Source organism: Aethalodelphis obliquidens, unplaced genomic scaffold (genome assembly GCF_003676395.1).
Source record: "Aethalodelphis obliquidens isolate GAN/ISIS:26980383/991018 unplaced genomic scaffold, ASM367639v1 scaffold83, whole genome shotgun sequence".
Taxonomy (NCBI): domain Eukaryota; kingdom Metazoa; phylum Chordata; class Mammalia; order Artiodactyla; family Delphinidae; genus Aethalodelphis; species Aethalodelphis obliquidens.
Window position 1 is genome coordinate 2,970,492 of NW_020838027.1, and position 20,283 is coordinate 2,990,774.

The 20,283-nt window shown below is 55.8% G+C and overlaps 1 protein-coding gene across 1 annotated transcript; it reads right to left on the minus strand.

Moving 5' to 3' along the window:
- Positions 1-241: 241 nt before the first annotated feature.
- NRIP2 (nuclear receptor interacting protein 2) lies at positions 242-19,682 on the minus strand. Its single transcript, XM_027093182.1, has 9 exons — positions 19,678-19,682; positions 18,513-18,687; positions 11,474-11,528; positions 6,937-7,229; positions 3,522-3,662; positions 2,248-2,330; positions 954-1,075; positions 684-736; positions 242-359 (listed from the first exon to the last, which is right to left on the minus strand). The coding sequence occupies exons 1-9, from the start codon at positions 19,680-19,682 to the stop codon at positions 267-269; spliced, it is 1,020 nt and encodes a 339-aa protein (XP_026948983.1). The 3' UTR covers positions 242-266.
- Positions 19,683-20,283: the final 601 nt, after the last annotated feature.

Below are 20,283 nucleotides of genomic sequence, written 5' to 3' on the forward strand. Positions count from 1 at the left end.
TCTTGGGACGGTGGGGATGAGAGAGGACGGGGAAACCAGAACCCTGAGATCGCGGGCCCTCTCCAGGGAACATTCCTCCTGGGGGATGGGGCAGGTGCTGAGAAGCAGAGGAGTGTGGCCGACTGGGAAATGGGAAAGGGGCCAGGGTGGTGACAAGAGGGACAGACCCAGCTGTCCCAGCTACCTGGCTCTAGTCATGCCCCATCCCCCCATGGCTCTTCCCTTCAGGCAAGGAGCTTTCCCCTGGGGACCATCTGGGGCAGCGGTCACTGGTCCGGCTCTTGGTGCAAAGGCAGGAAGGGCAGCTCAGGGAAGGGGGCTTTCAGCCGCAGCACGTGATGCTCCAGGTCAATGCAGCACTGTGGGGTTGGGGGACAGTGAGCTCACCTGGGCAGGTAACCCCTCTCCCAGCCACGCTGCTTTGTTCCCCTCCGCCTTCCCACAGCACCCTGCTCTCTTCTCCTCCCTGTTTCCATTCACCTGGACCGCTATCATGGAGGGACCCAGTTCTCCATATTTTTCACAAATAAGGAACCTCTAAGCATGGAGGGTGAAATTCCACATCTCCAAGTCCGTCTCATCGGAGCCTGGCCCATGCTTCCACACCCGTGCCCCCTACTTCTTTTTCCCAGCCCTCGGGGTCAGGCCCTGGGTGTGGGTGTCAGCACGAGCATCCTCCTTACCTTGAGAGAGAGCAGAGTCTGCAGGCCAAGGCAGAGTTCAGGACTCTCCACATCTGCGGGAACCGTTTGAGAATGCTGCTGTCCTGTCAGCACTCGCCCCTTCTCTGCTCCCCCCACCACCCCAGGCCAGAGAACCTTGGGGATAATCAGAGCATCTTTGGGGGTACCTTGTGTGTGCTGGCAGGAGCTGACAGGCTCTGCCTTCGCCCCGCCCAGGAGGGAGAGCTGCAAGAGCAGAGACGCGGGGATGCTGATGGAGAGGGGACTTACCTACCACCTGGGCCGAGCACGCCACGGTTGCCTGGCCCAGCTGTAGTTCCAGCTGCTCCACCTGGGCTGGGGGCCCAGGCGCCAGGTCCCCAGATGGGGCTTTTAGGACCCTCTTCCCTAACCTGTGGTTGGGAAGCAAGGCTTATGGCCACCACAGCCCCCCATGCCGCTAGTCCGCTAGTGTCCCTCCCCGCCACGCTTTGGGTTCTCAGCCAACCCTGGACCCACGTGGGATCTAAATCCTGTCTTCTCTGCCAGAGCCCCTGTCACCTCTTTTCAAAGAAGTAACAGCTTGGGACTTCCCTGGTGGTGCAGTGATTAAGAATCCACGTGCGAATGCAGGGGACATGGGTTCAAGCCCTGGTCTGGGAAGATCCCACATGCCGTGGAGCAACTAAGCCCGTGCGCCACAACTAATGAGCCTGTGCTCTAGAGCCCACGAGCCACAACTACTGAGCCCATGAGCCACAACTACTGAAGCCCACGTGCCTAGAGCCTGTGTTCTGCAACAAAAGAAGCCATCGCAATGAGAAGCCCGCACACGGCAACGAAGAGTAGCCCCTGCTCGCCGCAACTAGAGAAAGCCTGTGCGCAGCAACAAAGACCCAACACAGCCAAAAATAAATAAATTAAAATAAATAATTTTTTTAAAAAAAGTAACAGCTTTATTGAGATACAGTTCATATACTGTGAAAGACACCCTTTTTCTTCTTTTTTTGTCTGTGCCACGTGGCCTGTGGGATCTCAGTTCCTGGACCAGGGATTGAACCCAGGACACGGCAGTAAACGCTCTGAATCCTAACCACTAGACCAGCAGGGAACTCCCAAAGGTCATCCTTTTAAAGTAGACAACAGAGGGACTTCCCTGGTGGCACAGAGGTTAAGAATCCGCCTGCCAATGCAGGGGACATGGGTTTGAGCCCTGGACCGGGAAGATCCCACACGCCGCGGAGCAACTAAGCCCGTGCGCCACAACTACTGAGCCTGCGCTCTAGAGCCCACAAGCCACAGCTACTGAGCCCACGTGCCACAACTACTGAAGCCTGCACGCCTACAACCCGTGCTCTGCAACAAGAGAAGCCACCGCAATGAGAAGCCCATGCACCACAACAAAGAGTAGCCCCCGCAACTAGAAACAGCCCACACGCAGCAACAAAGACCCAACACAGCCAAAACTAAATAAATAAAAATAAAGTAGACAACAGAGTTCTGCAACCATCACTAATTTCAGAATATTTTCATCACCCCAAAAAGAAGCCCCCTCCCTACCCATTCTTTTGGGCCCCCGTCTTACCCCAGGCGGCTGAGGCATCCAGCGGAGATCTGATTGTAGTGGGTGCCCGTGTCCACGGCCACCTGAAGAACCTGGTCCTGGCACTGAGAAAAGGGGGAGGGGAGGGGACTCCGTGAGTCCCCAGGGGGTAGGGGGGAGAAAGAGTTGGGACTGGCTCTGTCACCTTTCCCAGCCCCTGATGGGTCCCTTTCAGAAATGAGTGAAGGGCTGGGAATTCCCTGGCGGTCCAGTGGTTAGGACTCCACGCTTTCACTGCCAAGGGCACGGGTTCAATCCCTGGTCGGGGAACTGACATCCCACAAGCCGCTGAGTGCGGCCTCCGGCCCACAAAAAGTGAGTTAAGGGTGTTTTTTATGGGACTCACACAGTTGAGCAGAAATGGGTCAGATACGGAATCAAGAAAGGAAGTAAAGCCGCAGGCGGTGAGAGTGTACTTTGGGGAGGATTCGCCCCGAAGTGTAGGTCTGTGCCTGTGCTTGTTGACAGTGGTGCCGAGGGCCTCCCGTTAGAGGAATCAGGGGTGGGCATGAGGAGGGATACCTGGTTAGAAAATTAGATGTGGGGAACAGATTCGCCACCGCAGGCGAAGGAAGACAAGGTCGCTTCCTTTTAGATAAAAACAGACGTTTGGGTTTGCACTTGGATACCGCAAAACACATTGTTTTCTCCTTCCACGCTGTTTGCTGAGGTCTGCTGTGCGTGGGCACGTGGAAGGGGCAGCAGGGGAGGCCGCTCCCCAGGATGCAGGGGAGCGGAGGGGCACCAGTGCACGGAGAGTGTTAAGGCTGTGGGTTGTGAGTCTAGAGCCTTAGATGTTGAGCCGGAGGAAAGGCTTTTCCATCGGGAAAGTCAGGGGAGCTTTCCCGGAGGCAGTGACAGCTGAGGCTGGAAGGATCGGAGAACGTGGACCTAGGATGACAGGCAGAGGAAGCATGGAGCAAGGATGGGCGGAAGGGAGGGCACGGCTCGGCGTTGGCTCTGGGGATGACAAGGCTGTGATCCGGAGCACGTGAGCTTTCGCGGGAGGGCTGCGTTACCCACACGTGCGCACCGTGTGTGTGTGGAGCACACTCACATTTAAAGATGATACTTTGCTCAAGGAAAGGGAGTCGTGCACACCTCGGAAAGACGGGGCGGTGAGGGGCGGGAAGCAAAGGACACGGAGGATCCCAGTCTATGGCCCAGCCTGGGGAGAGGGCTCCCCCATCCCTCCCTCACCACTGGGGCAGAAGGGAGAGTGGGTGAGGGGAGCAGGCCCGGGAGGGGGGTCTCACCTTGCAGTTGACCAGAAGAGCTGGCCTCTCTGTCTTGCTGGTCTTCCTCCTGGTCTCCTGGCCGTGGATCGCGGCCTGCACCCCCTGAGGCCGGCTCGGGTTCCCCTCCACCAGACGCCTCTGGATCACGTTGTGCGGTTGCTGCTTCCATCACAAAACGTGCAGATGCTCAGTTCCCTCACTTTACAAATCCCAGGCCGTTCTCCCCAGCCCCGCCCTGCTCCTGAGTCTCCTGGGAGTAAGAAGGGGGAGAGCTTCCCCAAGGATCCCAGCAGTCAGATCATTAGAGCAGAGCTAGTCCCAGTATCAAATCATGCCGTTTTCCAGGACCCCAATGTATTGCTCGGTAATGGAGAGATGGGGAGGGGGGAAGGGTCTCTCCTCGGTTAGACAGACGGGACATTTCAGGCACTCGCGTGATGCTGGGGGGGAATTCTGTCTCAAGTCTACAACACATATTCTTGGGGACACTTTTTCTTTTTTTCTTCCTCTGACCTCATCCTTCTGTGGGTCGCAGATCCCAGAGTTGATGGTGTGATGAAAAGAAGTCAAAGTAGCAAGAACAAACAAAAAAGAAAAAAAGTCCAAATCTAAACTAGGAAGCTGGGGGAGTTCCCTGGTGGTCCAGTGGCTAAGACTTGGTGCTCTCACTGCCGGGGCCCAGGTCGCATCCCTGGTCAGTGATCTAAGATCCTGCAAGCTGTGAGGCAGGGCCAAACAAACAGCCTAGGAAGCTGGGCGTCATCCTCACCGTCCTTCACCTGAAGCCACCCCGCCACGTCCAGTCACGTCTAGATTCTGCCAGCTTCGCCTCCTGTATTCACAGTCCACCTCTCTTTCTGTTACTGCTTCGTTCACACCTCAGCACGGCTCTCCTGAGTCCCTGGGACGCCTCCCTAAGTCCGTAAGGACGTGTCTCTCAAATCCACCTGCTCAAAGCCTGGGAGTCTCTGAAACTCTTGCTCCTCCAAGTGCCGTCCTCAGATCAGCAGCTTTACCACCACTAGAAAGCTCCTAGAAGTGCAGAATCGGGACCTACTGAACTGGAGCCTTGTTTTAACAAGATGCCCAGATGACCTGTGTGCACAGTAAAGTCTGAGAAGCACAAAGCGACATGTCAAACTAAGCCTGTCACTCCCCTGCCTAAAATCCATCAGAGCCCTCCCCTCCCCGCCGTGCTTACGTGGCGGTGACAGCCCAGGTGACCCGGCCACTGCCTCATCTCCCCCCCCCCCCCCCCCCCCCCGTGCCCCTCCGCCCCCCCGCCCCCCCCGGCCCCCCGGACCCGGCTGCCCGTCACCTCCATGCCTCTGCTCCTGCACGCCCCTCCTTCTGAAACTCCTCTTCTCACCCTTCTCTAGGCCAGACTGGGCCACTGGCTCAGGAACTATTTATTTGGACAGAGGCTTTTATTTTATGTCTGGGGTTCCAAGGGCATGCTGTAATTCACGCAGGGTCCACCTCCTCCAAGAAGCCCTGCCTGACTTCTTCCCACTCTTCCCTCCACACACCAGGCAGGGGCAGCGTCCTGTCCCATGGCCCCCTTTGTCACGCGTCTCAAAGCTGTTATCTGCCCTTGAGGTCAGGTCTGTATCTCATTCCTCTTTGCATCACAGGGCTCAGCTCAGCATACAGTAGGCATTCCCTAAATGCTCACCGAGGAATGGCTGTGTCCCTCCAGGCTCCACACATGCTTCTCCACCTGCCCTCTCTCCTTGGGAGCCTGGGATTGTTTTCCTGCCCTTCGCTTAATGAGGCCCTTGAGGCTGCTCCCGCCAACAGGCTGCCAGCAGGAGACCTAGCTCTGGGAAAAGGGCAGCAGCGAGCTCTGGGAGCGGCTGGGAAGGGCAGCTCTGTGGCTTCCAGCTCTCCTCCCACCTGTCCCACGAGGGATGCAGGCTCAGGCCCCCAAATGCTGTGTCTTCACTCCCAAAGCCATGCAAGGTAACTGCTCCGTGTTGGTCTGGGAGGTCCTGAGGGCAGAAGGCTGGACCTGCCACGCTGGGGCGGCAGTGTCAATAGAGCCTCTTCGCCAGGGCCGAACAGATGAGGGATGGGCCGCAGAGGGCAGAGGCTGTGATTTCCTAGCCACCGAGAGCCAAAGAGCCTGCTTCCCTGCTCCATCTGTGTCTCAGCTCTGCTGGCTCTTTGCAAGGAGGTTCTCTGAATTGAAGTCTCAGTCTGGTCGCCTTTCCCCTTGCGGCGCTGCTGGGCCGGGCTCCTGGAGGGTGAACATTTGGCTGGGAGGAATGTGGAAAGGTAGGGCTCTTTCAGGAAATGCAGTGAGGGGCTGCATCTGGCTCCAGGTTTCCGGGGAGAAGGGGCTGCCAGAGTAGCCTGGAAATGGCCCCATACACCTCAGGTTGCAGGAGTCCCTCCTCTCAGACTCCCTGCCCAAGAGATGAGAGAGGACAGAGTACCGCAGCCTTTCTACAGAAGCCCTCTCGTCCTCTGTGAGCCGGAGGCCAGAGGCATCGCATCTTCTCCGGACCTTGTGGGTCTTACTTTCTCTCTCAGGCTAAATGGAACAGTAAGAGTAGCTGGAGGGACAACAGCCTTTAGGCAGAGCTCCCAATTACCCAGGCACTCTGCTAAGTCCTTTACAGGTATTAGCTCATGTAACTCTTACATCCCTGTGAGGTACATCCTGTTAATTTGATCCTCATGTAACACATGAAGAAACTGAGGCTCAGAGACATAAAGAGACTTGGCTGAGTTGCTAAGTGCCAGAACCAGGATCTGAGCCCAAGCATCCCGGCTCCGAGGAAGGCCACTCTCTCAGCCCCTCCCTCTGTCAGAGGGGAGTGAGTACATGCAGCTGTCCCCTGACTCACCCACCCCTCGGTGTCGCTCCCTGACCCCGTTCCCTCGGGAGGCCACGCTGCTGCAGGGGGGTGGAAGGAAAGGAGGCTGGAAGGGCCACTGCACCTGCAGGGAGCAAGGGGGCCCTCAGGAGCCTGACGCCCAGGCAAAAGGCGTGGGAAGCCCTGGTGTTCTGGCGAGGATGGGGCGGGGGGGCACCGAAGGTCCAGTCCCAGTGTGAGGGGACCTGTAGCTTAGACAGAGGAGGGAATCGCGACCTTGAACCCGCCGGGCCCAGCGGTAAATGACTGCTCCAGGGGCTCCCGGGCCCCACAAACCTCTGCTCTAACAAGTGCTCCTCTCTGCCCCCCTAAGACAAGCCTGGGGCTCTTTGGGGAAGCTGAGCAATAGATAGGGTCCCCCAGAGCCACCAAGCCGTGGGAACACCCCAGTGAAGAGCCGGGAACGGTCAAGGTGAACCCACAGGTCAGGGCTGCCTCTCCCCTCCCCGTGGGCAGGGAGGGGCAGCTGGAGGCTGGGGTCTGCACCCTCCGGCAGAGGAGAGAAGGGACCCCGGCCCCCCGGGGGTGGGGAGGGGGGAGGGCAGCCTCACCCAGTCTTTGGAGGTGCCGAGCCTCTTGAGGCCGTCCAGGGGGAGCAGGTCGGCCGAGTCCTTGTGCAGGAACCGGGTGGCCTGTCTGTGCTGGCGCTGCCGGCTGCTGGCTGGGCCCCGCAGCTCTGCCTCCTGTCCCCTGTCCCCGGCATCTCCCTCCTCCCTCGGGGCGTCCGGCCGGACGCTCATGACCCCCGCAGGCAGGCCGGGGGCTCCTGAGCGGTCTTGCCCACCGTCCTCTCTGCTTCCTCCACCCGGCAGCTTTCTGCCTGCAGCTCTCCCAACCGGAGGGCCTCAGCGGAGGGAAGAAAAGAGGAAGTAAATAAATAACGTGCAGGAGCGGCGACGTCAGACACCAATTTCCAGAGCTTGCAGTAGAGGGAGCGGGGCTCCGGCTGGAAAAACCCAGCCCTGGAGGAGAGGGGGCGCTGGCAGGACTGCAGCTGGTAGGCTCTGCTGCCTCGCCAGCTCCTGGGTCCTGGCCGGAGTGGGCGGCCGCGGAGTGCTTGTGTGTGTGTGTGTGTGTGTGTGTGTGTGTGTGTGTGGCTGAGAGGGTGGGTGTATCTGTGCTGTAAACTGTCAAGGTGTCCGTGCCAGGTTGTTAGAGAGGGAGTGTGTGTCAGTGTGCGGAGGTGGCAGCCCGCGTGCTCGGGGCGTGTGTGGGATGCAGGGCGCGCATCTCTGTGCGCGTGTCTCCTGGGCTGCCCCGCCGTGCTCTCCACCTGGGGTTCTCCGCAGCCCCCGGGCTGGGACACAGGCCAACACTAGGTTCAGAACAGAGAGGGGCAGCATCACAGTGTCCCCGCTCCTCTCCTCCCTCTCAGCAGGAGCCTCCCCCCTTCCTGGGCCTCAACCTTTCAGCATCCTTTGCTTGTTTACGCTGGGTTCTGGGTTCCAGGGCTGGCTAAGAACAGCTGTGAATCTCCCTGCAATTAGGGCCCCAGCTTCCTCCTCTCCTTTATGTAAGGCTCATCGAGTCCTGGCTTCTTTTTAAAAAGTTATAATTCAAGCATGCAGAAAGTTATAACTTTTTTTTCTCTTTTCATTAGAAAAGAAAAAAAAAAAACTGCTACAAATATAACTGAAGCTCCTTGTGGACCCCTCCTCCCCAGCTAACATCCCCTCCTGAATCTGGTATTTCTCACATCTTTTTCTTTTTTTTTTTTTCTTTTTGGCCTCACCGCTTGGCTTGTGGGATTTCAGTTCCCCAGCCAGGGATGGACCCCGCGCCCTCAGCAGTGAGAGTTCAGAGTCCTAACCACTGGGCCGCCAGGGAATTCCCTCATACCTCTTTTTATGCACATACATATGTGTGTATTCTATGCAGTGTGTCGTTTCGTCTTGCATGCCCCATTGTAGAGATTCTCCTGCAATTTGCTCTTTTTTGCTCAATATTTTGTTAGTGAGATTCACCCGTGAGCTACGCATAGCTCGAGTTAGTTCACTTCGACGCAATATAGTATTTCTCCAGTGAATACAACACATTTAGGAAATTTGGGGTATTTTTCATGCTTTGTTCTTACAGACAATGCTGCTGTGAACATTTTGGCACCCATCTCCTGGGGCGCACGTGTAAGCATTCCTCTAGAGTGTATACCTAGGAGTGGGATTGCTGGGGCATCGGGTATGCACCTTCTTCCTTTCAACACAACTTGCCCTGCGAAGTGTTTGTACTAACGTGCGCTCCACCAGCAGCGTCCAGGGGTCCTCAGCCCCATGTCCTCGCCAACACTCGGTATCGGATTTTCATAGCCCTGGCATGTCTGCCATCAGATTTTCCACTCCAGCCTTTCGTCTTCACTGTCATCAGCGAGCACTGGCCACGGTTCTGCGGACATGTGTTGGACACTCACAGGGTGAGTCCTGACCTGGGCCCTGCTCCCCGGGGAGGCGCCTGCACATTCAGTCAGACAAGGCAGACATCCACTGGCCTCCTGCGGACCCCATGCCTTCTTGAGGCGTTTTACAACCACTGCAACTGTATTATGATCCCCATTTACAGAAGAGGAAACTAGCTAAGTGGTAGGGGTTCAGTTGTGTTCCCCCCAAATTCATATGTTAACGTCCCACCCACCAGGACCTCAGAATGTGACCTTATCTGGACATGGGGTCTTTACAGAGATAATCAAGTTAAGATGAGGTCATCAGGGTAGCCCTACTCCAGCACGACTGTGTCCCTATTAAAAGGGGAAATCTGGACCCAGAGAGAGATGCACGCAGGAAGAGTAGCATGTGAGCATGAAAGCTGAAGATGGGGCCGTGCCTCTCAAGACAAGGAAGGTCAGAGGTCACCAGCAAGCCACCAGCAGCCGGGAGAGAGGCCTGGAACAGATCCTGCCTCACGGCCCTCACCGTGATCTTGGGCTTCCAGCTTCTGGAGCTGTGAGACAACACATCTGTCTTGTTTAAGCAGCCAAGGTTGTGGTGCTTTCTTACAGCAGCCGCAGGAAGCGAATACCCCAAGACTTAGAAAGCTCGCCCCAGATTCAGGTATCGGGTGGCAGAGCTAGGAATCAAAGCCTCCGGTTCTGTCTCCCGAGTCCTGCTCGGTCTCCGTTATGCCGAAGCGAGAGCACGATGTAGAAGGTAAACGTGGACTGAAAACCAAACACTAGTGTGATTCCACTGACCGAGCTCAGCACCCCCTGGTCCTGACTTCCTTTAGAGTCAGCTTCAGTGGAATATTCCAGCTCCCTTCCACCCCTGTGCCTTGACACCTATTACCTGCATATTTGCCTGGGATAGAGGTCGAAGAGGACCCACTGCCATGTACTGGGTTCCCTGGTTGTTTCAGTAGGATTAACCACGTGCGTGGACCGATCAGCCAGTGCCCTGCGTACCAGGATGCCGGGCAGGCCCCATGCCAAAAGGCATTTCCTCCAACCTTATTCTCAGCCAGCCATTCCTTGGGTTTGAAAAGTCTTCAAGATCTTCAAGAGTCCTTTATTAATGCACTCTCTGGAGGAGTGCCGCTGTCGGTGGACAAGAATGAGGCAACTCTTGGGCACTTAGCCACGTTGCCTCGGGCCGGGCTGACCACCTGGATGGGTGTCCCAGCACGTGGACTGCACCCAAGGGGAGAGCAGGTGCTCCTGTGGTGTAGAAGGGAGACCTGGGTGTTTGCGGTTTGGATGGGGTGAGCTTGGGGACAGCATCACCTCTTTTCCAGTGGGTTTGAGAAGGCCTGGGAACCAGCCGTGCTCAGGAAATGCCATCCTCTGGAACGCAGCTGCAGAAGAGGCCCAGCTGGTCCCCGTGTCTGTGACTCAGACTAATATTGTCTCGCTTGCTGTCTCATCATCCCACACGCTCAGGGGTAAGGAGACTCTTGCTTTTTGTGTTCCTTGGCTGCTTCCTTTGTTAATCTGTGCTTTCCCCCAGGTTGCAGGGAGCTCTTGCGAGGGGAACGTTCTGGCAATACAGAGCTCTGACCTCTTCTTTGTCAGAATGCCGGGGAATGTTTTGTGGACCATTTATATCCTCGGCTGGACTGTCTGTGTCTTTGCCAATAACTCACCTCTCCTCCTTCCCCTCATCGTTTTCTAACCTAACCGTTGTGTAGTTCAAAGACCGATTCGTTCACAAGGAATAACTACACTGAGCTCTAATTGTGAAACATAGGGAGAAAACTCCCCAGGACAGTATTCAGGAAGATTAAACCATCTGCATTCTTAGGAAGAGAAGGACTGGAGGTTTTCCTTTCCGAGACGCTTGGGAAATATCTGTAACTTTTCTCATTTATTTCATCTTGCGGTTCACGTCCATGTTGAAGAGAATGGATCCAAAGTGAGAAATTTTGTGAGAAAAAAATGGAAGTGTGAGATACGGCTCCCTCACTGCTTTGGTCCTCCTCTGAATTATAACAAGTTTTCCTTTCACTCAGTCAAAAAATATTTTTGGAGCCCCTACTGTGCGTGTCAGGCACTGAGCGAGGCCCTGGGGGTACAGTGGGGAGTCGGACGGAGCCCCTGCCCCCATGGAGTTCACATTCAAAAGAGAAAGGCAGACTCTAGACCATTTATGATGTTGGGTAGTGCTGAGTGCCAGGGGACAGAGCAGGGGAGAGCAGTGTGTGTGGGGGGGGACAGACGACATCGTGCAGGATGAGAACAAGGTGAGGTGGAGGGCCATGCTGGTACCTGGAGGAGATGCCGCGGACGGGGGCAAGATGGGCTAGCCTGGGCCTGGGCTGACGTTCCCACACTGCACCCCAGACGGGGTAGATCTCCATCACCCCTGTCCGGCCCGGCTCCCCCCTACCCCATGACTAGTCATTCACACCAGCAAGACGTGGAGAGAGCAGAGCTACTCACCCACCCAGGACGGAACCCTTTTCCTTGCTTTCCCGGACAGCGTTAACTCACTGGGGTTAGTTAACAAGTCACCAAAGCCTGCATCTGACAGACCCGAGGGGTCAGGGTCTCCTCTACTGAAAGGGAACCCAGAGCCCTGCCTAGTGGGTTCTCGGAACTGTCAGAGGGCGATGGGTCTTTGTGTTTCCAGCAACGAGGAAGGCTGAGAGGGCTCCAGGAGATACCGCTTTCTTGGCCTTCACCCTCATAGGCCCTCAGGTCTTCTGGAGAACCTTCTGCCTTGAGGTAAAACCAGACTACATCTCATATCTGCCATGGGGTGTCAGTCATCAGTGATTCCTGATGTGCTGACTGATGCCATGGCTACTGGCCACACATGGTCATTGAGCAGTGGAAATGTGGCCGGTCTGAACTGAGATGTCCTATAGGTGTAAAATACGGACTGGATTTTGAAAACAATACCAAAAGCAACGTGAAATATCTCATTAATTATTTTTATGTTGATTACATTATTTATATTGATAATATTTCGGATCTGTTGGGTTCAGTAAAACGTGCTTTTTGTTTTGTTTGGTTCTTTGCTTGTTTTGTTTTTGTTTTTTGTTTTGGCCATGCCGTGTGGCAGTGACATGCAGGATCTTAGCTCCCTGGCCAGGGATCGAACCCGTGCCCCCCGCATTGGTGGCGCAGAGTCTTTCTTAACCACTGGACCACCAGGGAAGTCCCTTTTTCTTTTTTTTTGGGAAAATGTGTTATAAAAATTAACATCACCTGTTTAATTTTACTTTCTTAATATGGCAACTAAAAAATTTAAACTTGCATGCATGGCTCCATTATATTTCTCTTGGACAGCACTGGTCTAAATAGATTCACAGCTTGCTCCCTGGAACCTGGCATAAGCTATTCCAGCATCCCTCCACCTCATCAGGAAGTTCTTCTTTATGTCTAATCTAAACCCCTGTCGCTGTATTCAAAATCCCTGCCCTCTTGTCCAAACCTCAGTACAGATGGAGATGAACTGGTTCCCACTTTCCTTGTAATAACCTTCCATGCCTTTAAATATCTTTTACATTTTCTTTTTAAGAAGAAAGTGAAATTGTGCCATTTCTCGTCACTGATATTAGGGACGGAGAGGAGAGTTCATCTGATGTAGTGAAATCATCCAGCCCTACCACATAAGGAAATTCCCAGGATATTCCCCATAGAGTGGGTTATTCAGAGCTAGACAAGCAGCACCCTTGATCCCACGGAGGGTGAGGCCAGCCAGCTCTATTTCAGGCTTTCTCCTCTGGCCTTGTCAGATCTGCTTAAGACAGGAATGAAGCTGTTTTCCACAATTCTCCAGCAAGGGTCCTAGAAGGCCAGGGCCAGTTTTGAAATTTTTCACCCTACCTCCATCCCAAAGAGGTAGATCTTCCAAAGACTGCCAGGCTAGGACCACTATTTTTTTTTTTTTTTTTTGTGGTATGCGGGCCTCTCACTGTTGTGGCCTCTCCCGTTGCGGAGCACAGGCTCCGGACGCGCAGGCTCAGCGGCCATGGCTCACGGGCCCAGCCGCTCCGCGGCACGTGGGATCTTCCCGGACTGGGGCACGAACCCGTGTCCCCTGAATCGGCAGGCGGACTCTCAACCACTGCGCCACCAGGGAAGCCCTGCGCTAGGGCCACTTTTTACATTTGAGACTAGGATGCTTTGCTCCTATTTCATGGGTGGCAAAGCCAAGGCACAGGGCGTTCCCTGGTGGCTTAGTGGTTAGGATTCCGGGCTTTCACTGCTGTAACCCGGGTTCAATCCCTGGTCAGGGAAAGGAGATCCCTTAAGCCGCGTGGCGTGACCAAAAAACAGAACAAAACACAACGCCAAGACACAGAAAGGTGGAGGAGCACTTGTCGCTATTGATGAAAGCAGACGAGGCACAGGATGTTGAATTCGGACAAGCTTGGTCACGTTTCCCAGCTCACTTACTAGCTGGGTGACTTTGGGTGGAGTGCTTAATCGTTTGGAATCCACTTTCTCATCTGTAAAACTGAAATAACGTGTCATCTGCAGAATCTCTGTGAAGTATGAATGAGAAGCCCAACAGCAAACTGGTTAAGAGCTCTGGGGGCCTTAGTTGACTCGTCTCTAAAATGGAGAGCACGTGGGGCCTCATCGTGTTGGGAGGATTAGGCGGGCTGGTTCATGCAGAGTTTGCAACCCCTTGCCCAGCACACAGTGAGTCCCGGGTACCTGCCTGCTGTTATCTGGGAGCTGACATTCACGTACACAGGAGTGTTCTTGCGTGAGCGTGTGCACACGCGCGCACACACACATACACACACACAGGCTCTGCCCTAGCTGCCTCTCCCCTCTGCTCTCATAGTACAGCCGGGTCAGGCACCTCTCACCTTACTTCTCACACTATTTAAAATTGTTTACTTGTCCATCTTCCCACCAGGTCTTAGGCTTTATAAGGGCAGGGTCTTGTTTGTTTGCTTGTTTTTGCTCCCTTCTCTCTCTTCTTATACACAAAGTTCGTTGGCTGAATTGTCCAGCAGGACTCCAGGACACAAGAGGAAACGCGCTGTTACCACCAACGATTCAGGTGTTGAGACACTAGACCAGCTTGGTGAGCGCCCACCTGATCTTTCCAGGATCCGGCTGACAGCATAGGCGGTCACTCCAGATCCCTTTCTACTCCTCCCCTTTCCCTGGTACCCATGGGACTCATTTGCCAGCCCCCACCCCTGGGCCATGCACCCAAATCTTGATCCTCGGGAATCTGGCAAGCTGCCCACCTGCTTCCAGACATCCTGAACGTTGAGTGCCAGCGGGGATCCTGCTTCGCCCTCCCTCTGGCCTCAGCATTTCTCTCCCCCCGCCTTGTGTTTAGCGACTTTCTTTCCTGCTTCCATTTACCTCCGTTTCCTCCTGGCCTAAGCTCCGGGCCTGCCCTGGGCACCCCTGGCACCGCTCTCTAGTGATACTCCTGCTGAAGAAGCCACTGACTGTTGTCCGGGAAGCCTGTCATGCTGTCTCATGTCAGTGCTCAGTGACCGTCCAGTGGAAACCATGGTGGCCTAGGGGAAGCCACACATCCAAACCCTGCCTTGGAATTTGAACAGTGCCAGGATGCAGCAGCTGTGTCTTCCAGGTGGGCCTTTGGGAGGTTCTGCCCTGGGACCCACAGACAGTGTGTTGGCTTGAGACTAACATGAGATGGGCAACTCCGTGAAGAGCCACAGGAACCACTAAATATAACGATAAACCGGAAACAGCAATTATGTATACTGTGTAATGAAAAGAGTAAGTGACGTGGCTCAGGGGACAGCACGACCAGCAGAAGCTCAGCGGTGGAAGAGACGCAACAAGGCAAAGGGCTTGAGCAGGTGGGTCAGCGCGGGGTGGAAACAAAAGGCCAGTGCGTCCCGGGGAGGCCAGAGGTGGGTCTGGGCGGCCTGGGCAGGGAATCGTGCTCTGACTTGTCGTCGCGGAGCAGCGGCGGGACTCCCTTCCTTCCTTCCTTCCTTCCTTCCTTCCTTCCTTCCTTCCTTCCTTCCTTCCTTCCTTCCTATTTATTTGGCTGTGCCGGGTCTTTAGTTGCGGCATGCGGGCCTTTAGTTGCAGCACGCGGGATCTAGTTCTCCCACCAGGGATCAGACCCGGCTCCCCTGCATTGGGAGCACAGAGTCTTAACTGCTGGACCACCAGGGAAGTCCCCAGTGGCAGGGCTTTCTTAGGCAGGGCAATTAGATGGGACAGCCTTGCAGTCGGGCAGGTGAGATGGAGACTGGCTGGCTCTGCATCTCCCCCAGGGGCCCCCAGCCCCCCAGCTTCCAGCCTTATGGGCCCCAGCCCTTCCTGAGGCCCTAGTGGCTCAGCAACCTGACCTGGTCTCAGTTGCCCACTCAGCTGGAGCCCGGCTGAGGGAGAGGCAGGCTGCGGAGGGGAGGGGAGGACCCAGAAGTGGCTCTGAAACCTCTGTGCTGGGATCAATTCGCGTCCTGAAGCTGGCGTCGTTCAGCAGAGCACGGGGTGCCCTGGGGAGGGGTGCGAGGTATGGGGCAAGCGAGCTCCAGCCCTGCTTCCCTCTCAGATCTGCTTGAGAAAGCTGCAGTGAGAGAGTAGGTCCTGAAGGTGGGCCCAGGCTGCAGGGGTCCCCCAGACCCCCGCAGAGGCTTCCGAGGACTCCATACTGAGCAGATGGGGGAGCGTGGGGGAGGGGTGATACCCATGGCTGCGGGCAGGCTGGGCTGAGGGTTGCCTTGAAGAGTCCCCAGGCCCAGGAGGATCTACGGAGGCCGTTGTCCCCAGAGCTCCATGGCCTGGTGGAGTTCAGGAATTCCAGGAATCCTGCTTCTGCATCTCTGGCTGGTGATGGACAAGGGAGCCCCTGGCAGTGCTGCCAGCAGGAAGGAGGCCGCCACCCAGAGAGCAGAGCCGAGGGTGGAGGCGGGGGTGGAAGTCCCTCGTGAGGCCGGCAGCCTGGGGGAGGGGGTCTGGGTCTGCAAGGCGGGCGTCTGTGGAAGCACAGCTCACCCCTCTACCCTCCCTCCCAGCTCCGGGCTGGAGAGTGGGAGGCTTTCTCCTCCGTCTCACTCCCCAGAACTTCCTATTAACCCTCTAAGTGTGCCCTGGGCTTCTCTTGCTGGAGGTGACGAAACCCAGGCATGATGGGCAAGTAGGCTGAGAAGCAGGATGACAGCACAGGCCCTGGAGCCCTGGCTGTACCAGGAGGGCAAGGACAACCCGGCTTTGTGGCCCGGAGCAAATCGCCTCGGCCTTGGGCCTCGGTTTACCATGCAAACGCTTGTTTCCCAGAGGCCTTCCCCGCTCTGACATGCCAGGATCAGAGTCAAGGGACCTCCTCCTTTCCACCGTCACTCCTGATCCAGAGCGGGGAGAACGCCCGTTCCCCGAGCCCCACCCTCCCCTAGAGAGCTCCGGAAACTATCCTTCCTCCCTTGGCTTTGGGCCACCCCACCACAGGGAGAGGCGGCCAGGAGAAGGACCATGGTGGAATTGTAGATTTGGAACTAGAAGGAATTTTGGAAATTCTCTATACATACCCTATATATATATATATATATATTTTTTTTTTTTTTTTTTGCGGTACGCAGGCCTCTCACTGCTGTGGCCTCTCCCGTTGCGGAGCACAGCCTCCGGATGCGCAGGCTCAGCGGCCATGGCTCACGGGCCCAGCCGCTCCGCGGCATGTGGGATCTTCCCAGACAGGGACACGAACACTTGTCCCCTGCATTGGCAGGCGGACTCTCAACCACTGCGCCACCAGGGAAGTCCTATATAATTATTTTTAATCGAGATGAAATTCACATAACATTTACCATCTTTTTACCTTTTAAAAATATTTATTCATTTATGTTTGGCTACATTGGGTCTTAGTTGTGGCAACGTGGGGTCCTTTGTTGCAGTGCACAGGCTTCTCTCTAGTTGTGGCCCATGGGCTTAGTTGCCCTGTGGCACGAGGGATCTTAGTTGCCTGACCAGGGATCGAACCCGCGTCCTCTGCATTGGAAGCGTGGCGTCTTAACCGCTGGACCGCCAGGGAAGTCCAGCATTTACCATGTTAAATTGTACAATCCAGTGGCATCTTGTTCACTCATGATGTTGTGCAAGCAGCACTTCTATCTAGTTCCAAAATATTTTCATCCGCCCCAAGAGAAAACCCTGTACCCATGAAGCACTCAGCCCCCATCCCCCTCCCCAGCACCTGGCCACCACCGATTCACCTTCTGTCTCTAGGGATTCGCCTCCTCTGGACTCTTCCTGGAAATGCAATCGTACGATATGCACCCTTTTGTGTCTGGAGTCGTCCACTCATGTTTTCGAGGTTCTTCCACATTTTTGCGTGTGTCAGTGCTTCACTCCTCCATAAGGCTGAATCGTGTCCCACCCACTTATTACTTTTATTCTACAGGTAATGATTGACAGCTGCAGGTACGGAGGGCCAACGCTGTGCCAGGCACTTTGCAGGTGCGTCACTTGTTTCTTTTATTTATTCCATTTATTTTCGCCCTAGTGGCTCCCGCTGTGCCGAGGAGGAAGCTGAGAGCTTGAGGGGAAAAAGGACCCTCCCAAAGGGCACACAGCTGGTTAGTGGTTATGCCAGGGCTAGAACCCCAGTGGTGTTTGATTCCCAGGTGCTGACAGCTTGAGGAAAGTGGGCAAAGAGGGCAGTGAGCAGAAGCCAAGAGCAGCCCTGATGGGGAAGGTCACCGACATGGCGTGGGCCAGGGGCCAGGGGAGGTGAGGTGGGCCCCACCTGCAGCTTCTCCCTCTCTGGCCACTCCCCGCTGCCCCTCCCCCTCCACTCTCTGCCCCAGCCGGCCAGCACCCTGCGGACCCACGCGCTTTACCTGCCTCCACTTGAGGCCACGTGTCTCTGCCGCTACCCCCCAGTGCAAAAGCTGTGGCACGAGGGGTCAGCAGCACGGGCCCAGGCCCAAGATGATGCTCTGGGGTGACTGCTCCCACCGTTACCTTGAGTCCCCACTTTGCTCCTGTCCCTCCACCGAAGCCTGGTCAGCCTTCCTCAGACCTGACTCTCCATCCTCCAGCACAGCTTTGGCCTGACCTCTGCTCCCCCAAACCCTGTGTGGGACCTGCAGCCCAGCAGACTTGCTTCTGAGATTTGTCCAGGCGTCAAGTTGTCCAGGGAGAAGCTTTCTGTATCCTGACCAATCCCAGTCTTATTCCAAATGGGTTACGAGAGCCACATGTCTTACAGCGCCTCTCCCCCTCCACACCTACTCACGTACGCGCACAAACACACACACACACCCGTTCTCCCTCCCCACTCCTCGGCAGTCTGCAGGAACTGGATCCCCCCCCACACACACACACCCCTTCTCCCTCCCCACTCCTCGGCAGTCTGCAGGAACTGGATCCCCCTCTGCTCTCCCCACCACACCCGTGCTCCTACCTGCCGCGAGGGGTCCTCTGAGGGTGACAGAACAAATTAGAATTTCAGTAGAATCTTCAGGAGCCTAGTGTACAGATGAAGTTGGGAGGATGGTGCAGGGGCTCGGTTCTGCAGAAGCCTGCACCCTTCAGCCACCCAAGCCTTCTTGCTGAAGGTACATTGGTTGAGAACACGAGGGCTTGGGGGTCTGTATGCCCACTGCAGTCTCCACCCATCTGGAGACTCTTCTAGATGTGTCCAGGTCTTCTCCTTCTCGCTAAGGTTTTGCCAGGATGGGCCCTGGAGAGATAATGGAGGGGCAAGACCACCCGGTCCACTAGCAGGGTCTGGTGACTCCTCACCAGGTCCTGACTCAGAGGCGCCCTGGGCAGCAAGGCCAACTTGACCGTCTTCTCCCGGTAATGAGGCAGCGGGTTTGGGCAGGGCCAGCTCCTGGCGAAATCACTGGGAAGTGGGTTGGGCATGAGCTGGAGGCCTCCAGGCTCACACCTTCCACCAGCTGAGATGTGCCGGTACCTGTGGGGGGGAAGGGGTGTGGAGAGGACAGAGGTCAAAGGAGAGACCTGGGCATGATGGAGGGGGCAGAAGAGGAGGAGATGCTGCCTTCCGCCAGCTGTCAGCCATCAGACTGTGGAGGCCCCTTCTAGCTCTCTCCCCACCTGGATACTGACCTGTGCCCAATGGCCTGCACCCTGTGTGTGCGTTTTGGCGTTAGGCTGGTGAAATCATGTTATCTGGTGGGTCAATCTTCCATCCTTCGGACACGTAGCCTGTAAGGGGGTCGTCCAGATTCCAGTTGTCCTCCAAGCTCCACCTTCTCCACAAACGCAGTCCAGGAGCCCTTCCCACTCTGCCCTGCTGCCCTGCGACACCGGTCTCATGGCTCACTCTTCTGCAGACCTGCGGTATTTGGTTCAATACAACAGGGTTGAATATTGGCAGATCGTTCAAAGTGCTTTGCCCTGGCCCAGCAGGTATCCTCCCGTTTGCTGATCAGAGGTTCGCAGGCTTGACTGCCTGTTAGAATCACCCTGGGGAGCTTTTTAGAAACACCGGTGCCTGGACTCTCCCCCAGGCCAAGCAAGTTAGACTTTCCCGGGTGGGGCTCAAACCTCAACATTTTTCTGAAGTGGGCCCGGTGATTCTAACATACTGTCAGACTGGAGGGAGGCAGGGTTTGCAGGTAAATGTCCTGCTTCCCCATGATCATGGGCGTCTGGAAGCCTTGTGTGGTCCTCTTGCTCAGAATGTGCTGTTTCATCTCCTAGACGGGGTTCATCTGAAGCCCCTCCAGAGCTGCTCCGCAGGGGCCACAAGACTGGGCGGGCCTCCCCTCTCACTCTCTCTTGCTGCCACCTGGTGGACTTCACATGCCCTTCAAGGTGCAGCTCCAATGCCACCTCCTCCTTTATTCCTGCTCCAGGGGCGGGCTACAGCAGCAAGCCAGCGAAACCAGGACCCTTCTCGCACAGAGATGATTTATTGAGCCCCTTCTCCCTGCCAGACGCCATACCCCGAAAGGTACCAGGTACATCTCCAATACACACCTGGGGAAAGTGAAGCTCAAGGAATTTAAGAATGTTGAAGTTGTGTCGCAAGTTTGCGATGGTAGATTCCAGCCTAGTTCTGTTCGACTCCCAGGGCCTGGCCGCTTCTGCCAGCATACACACATATTCCCTGTGCACAGAGCACTGGGCCGAGCTCTCTGTGGATGCTACTGTATTTCTCTCCTGCTACTTTTATAGAGCATTATGTTGGCTGTGAACTTGTCTGATTCCTGGGTCCGACAGGAGGGGAGGTGGAGCGTGGTGGTTAAGAATGAAGCCCTGGATCCCTGGTGGCACAGTGGTTGGGAGTCCGCCTGCCGATGCAGGGGACACGGGTTCGTGCCCCGGTCCAGGAAGATCCCACATGCCGCAGAGCGGCTGAGCCAGTGAGCCATGGCCGCTGAGCCTGCGTGTCCGGAGCCTGTGCTCCGCAACGGGAGAGGTCACAGCAGTGAGAGGCCCGCGTATGGCAAAAAAAAAAAAAAGAATAAAAGAATGAAGCCCTGGAGCTGTGCTCTCTGGGTTCAAATCCCAGCTCTGCTCTTACTGGCTGTGCAAACTTGGG

Excerpts from the sequence above, each read along its gene's own strand:
- NRIP2 (XM_027093182.1), bottom strand. Across the intron at positions 11,529-18,512 it reads CGCCTCTGAGTCAGGACCTG|GCAGAAGGTTCTCCAGAAGA; the intron begins GTGAGGAGTCAC and ends TTTTACCTCAAG. Across the intron at positions 737-953 it reads GTGCTCGGCCCAGGTGGTAG|ATGTGGAGAGTCCTGAACTC; the intron begins GTAAGTCCCCTC and ends CGGTTCCCGCAG.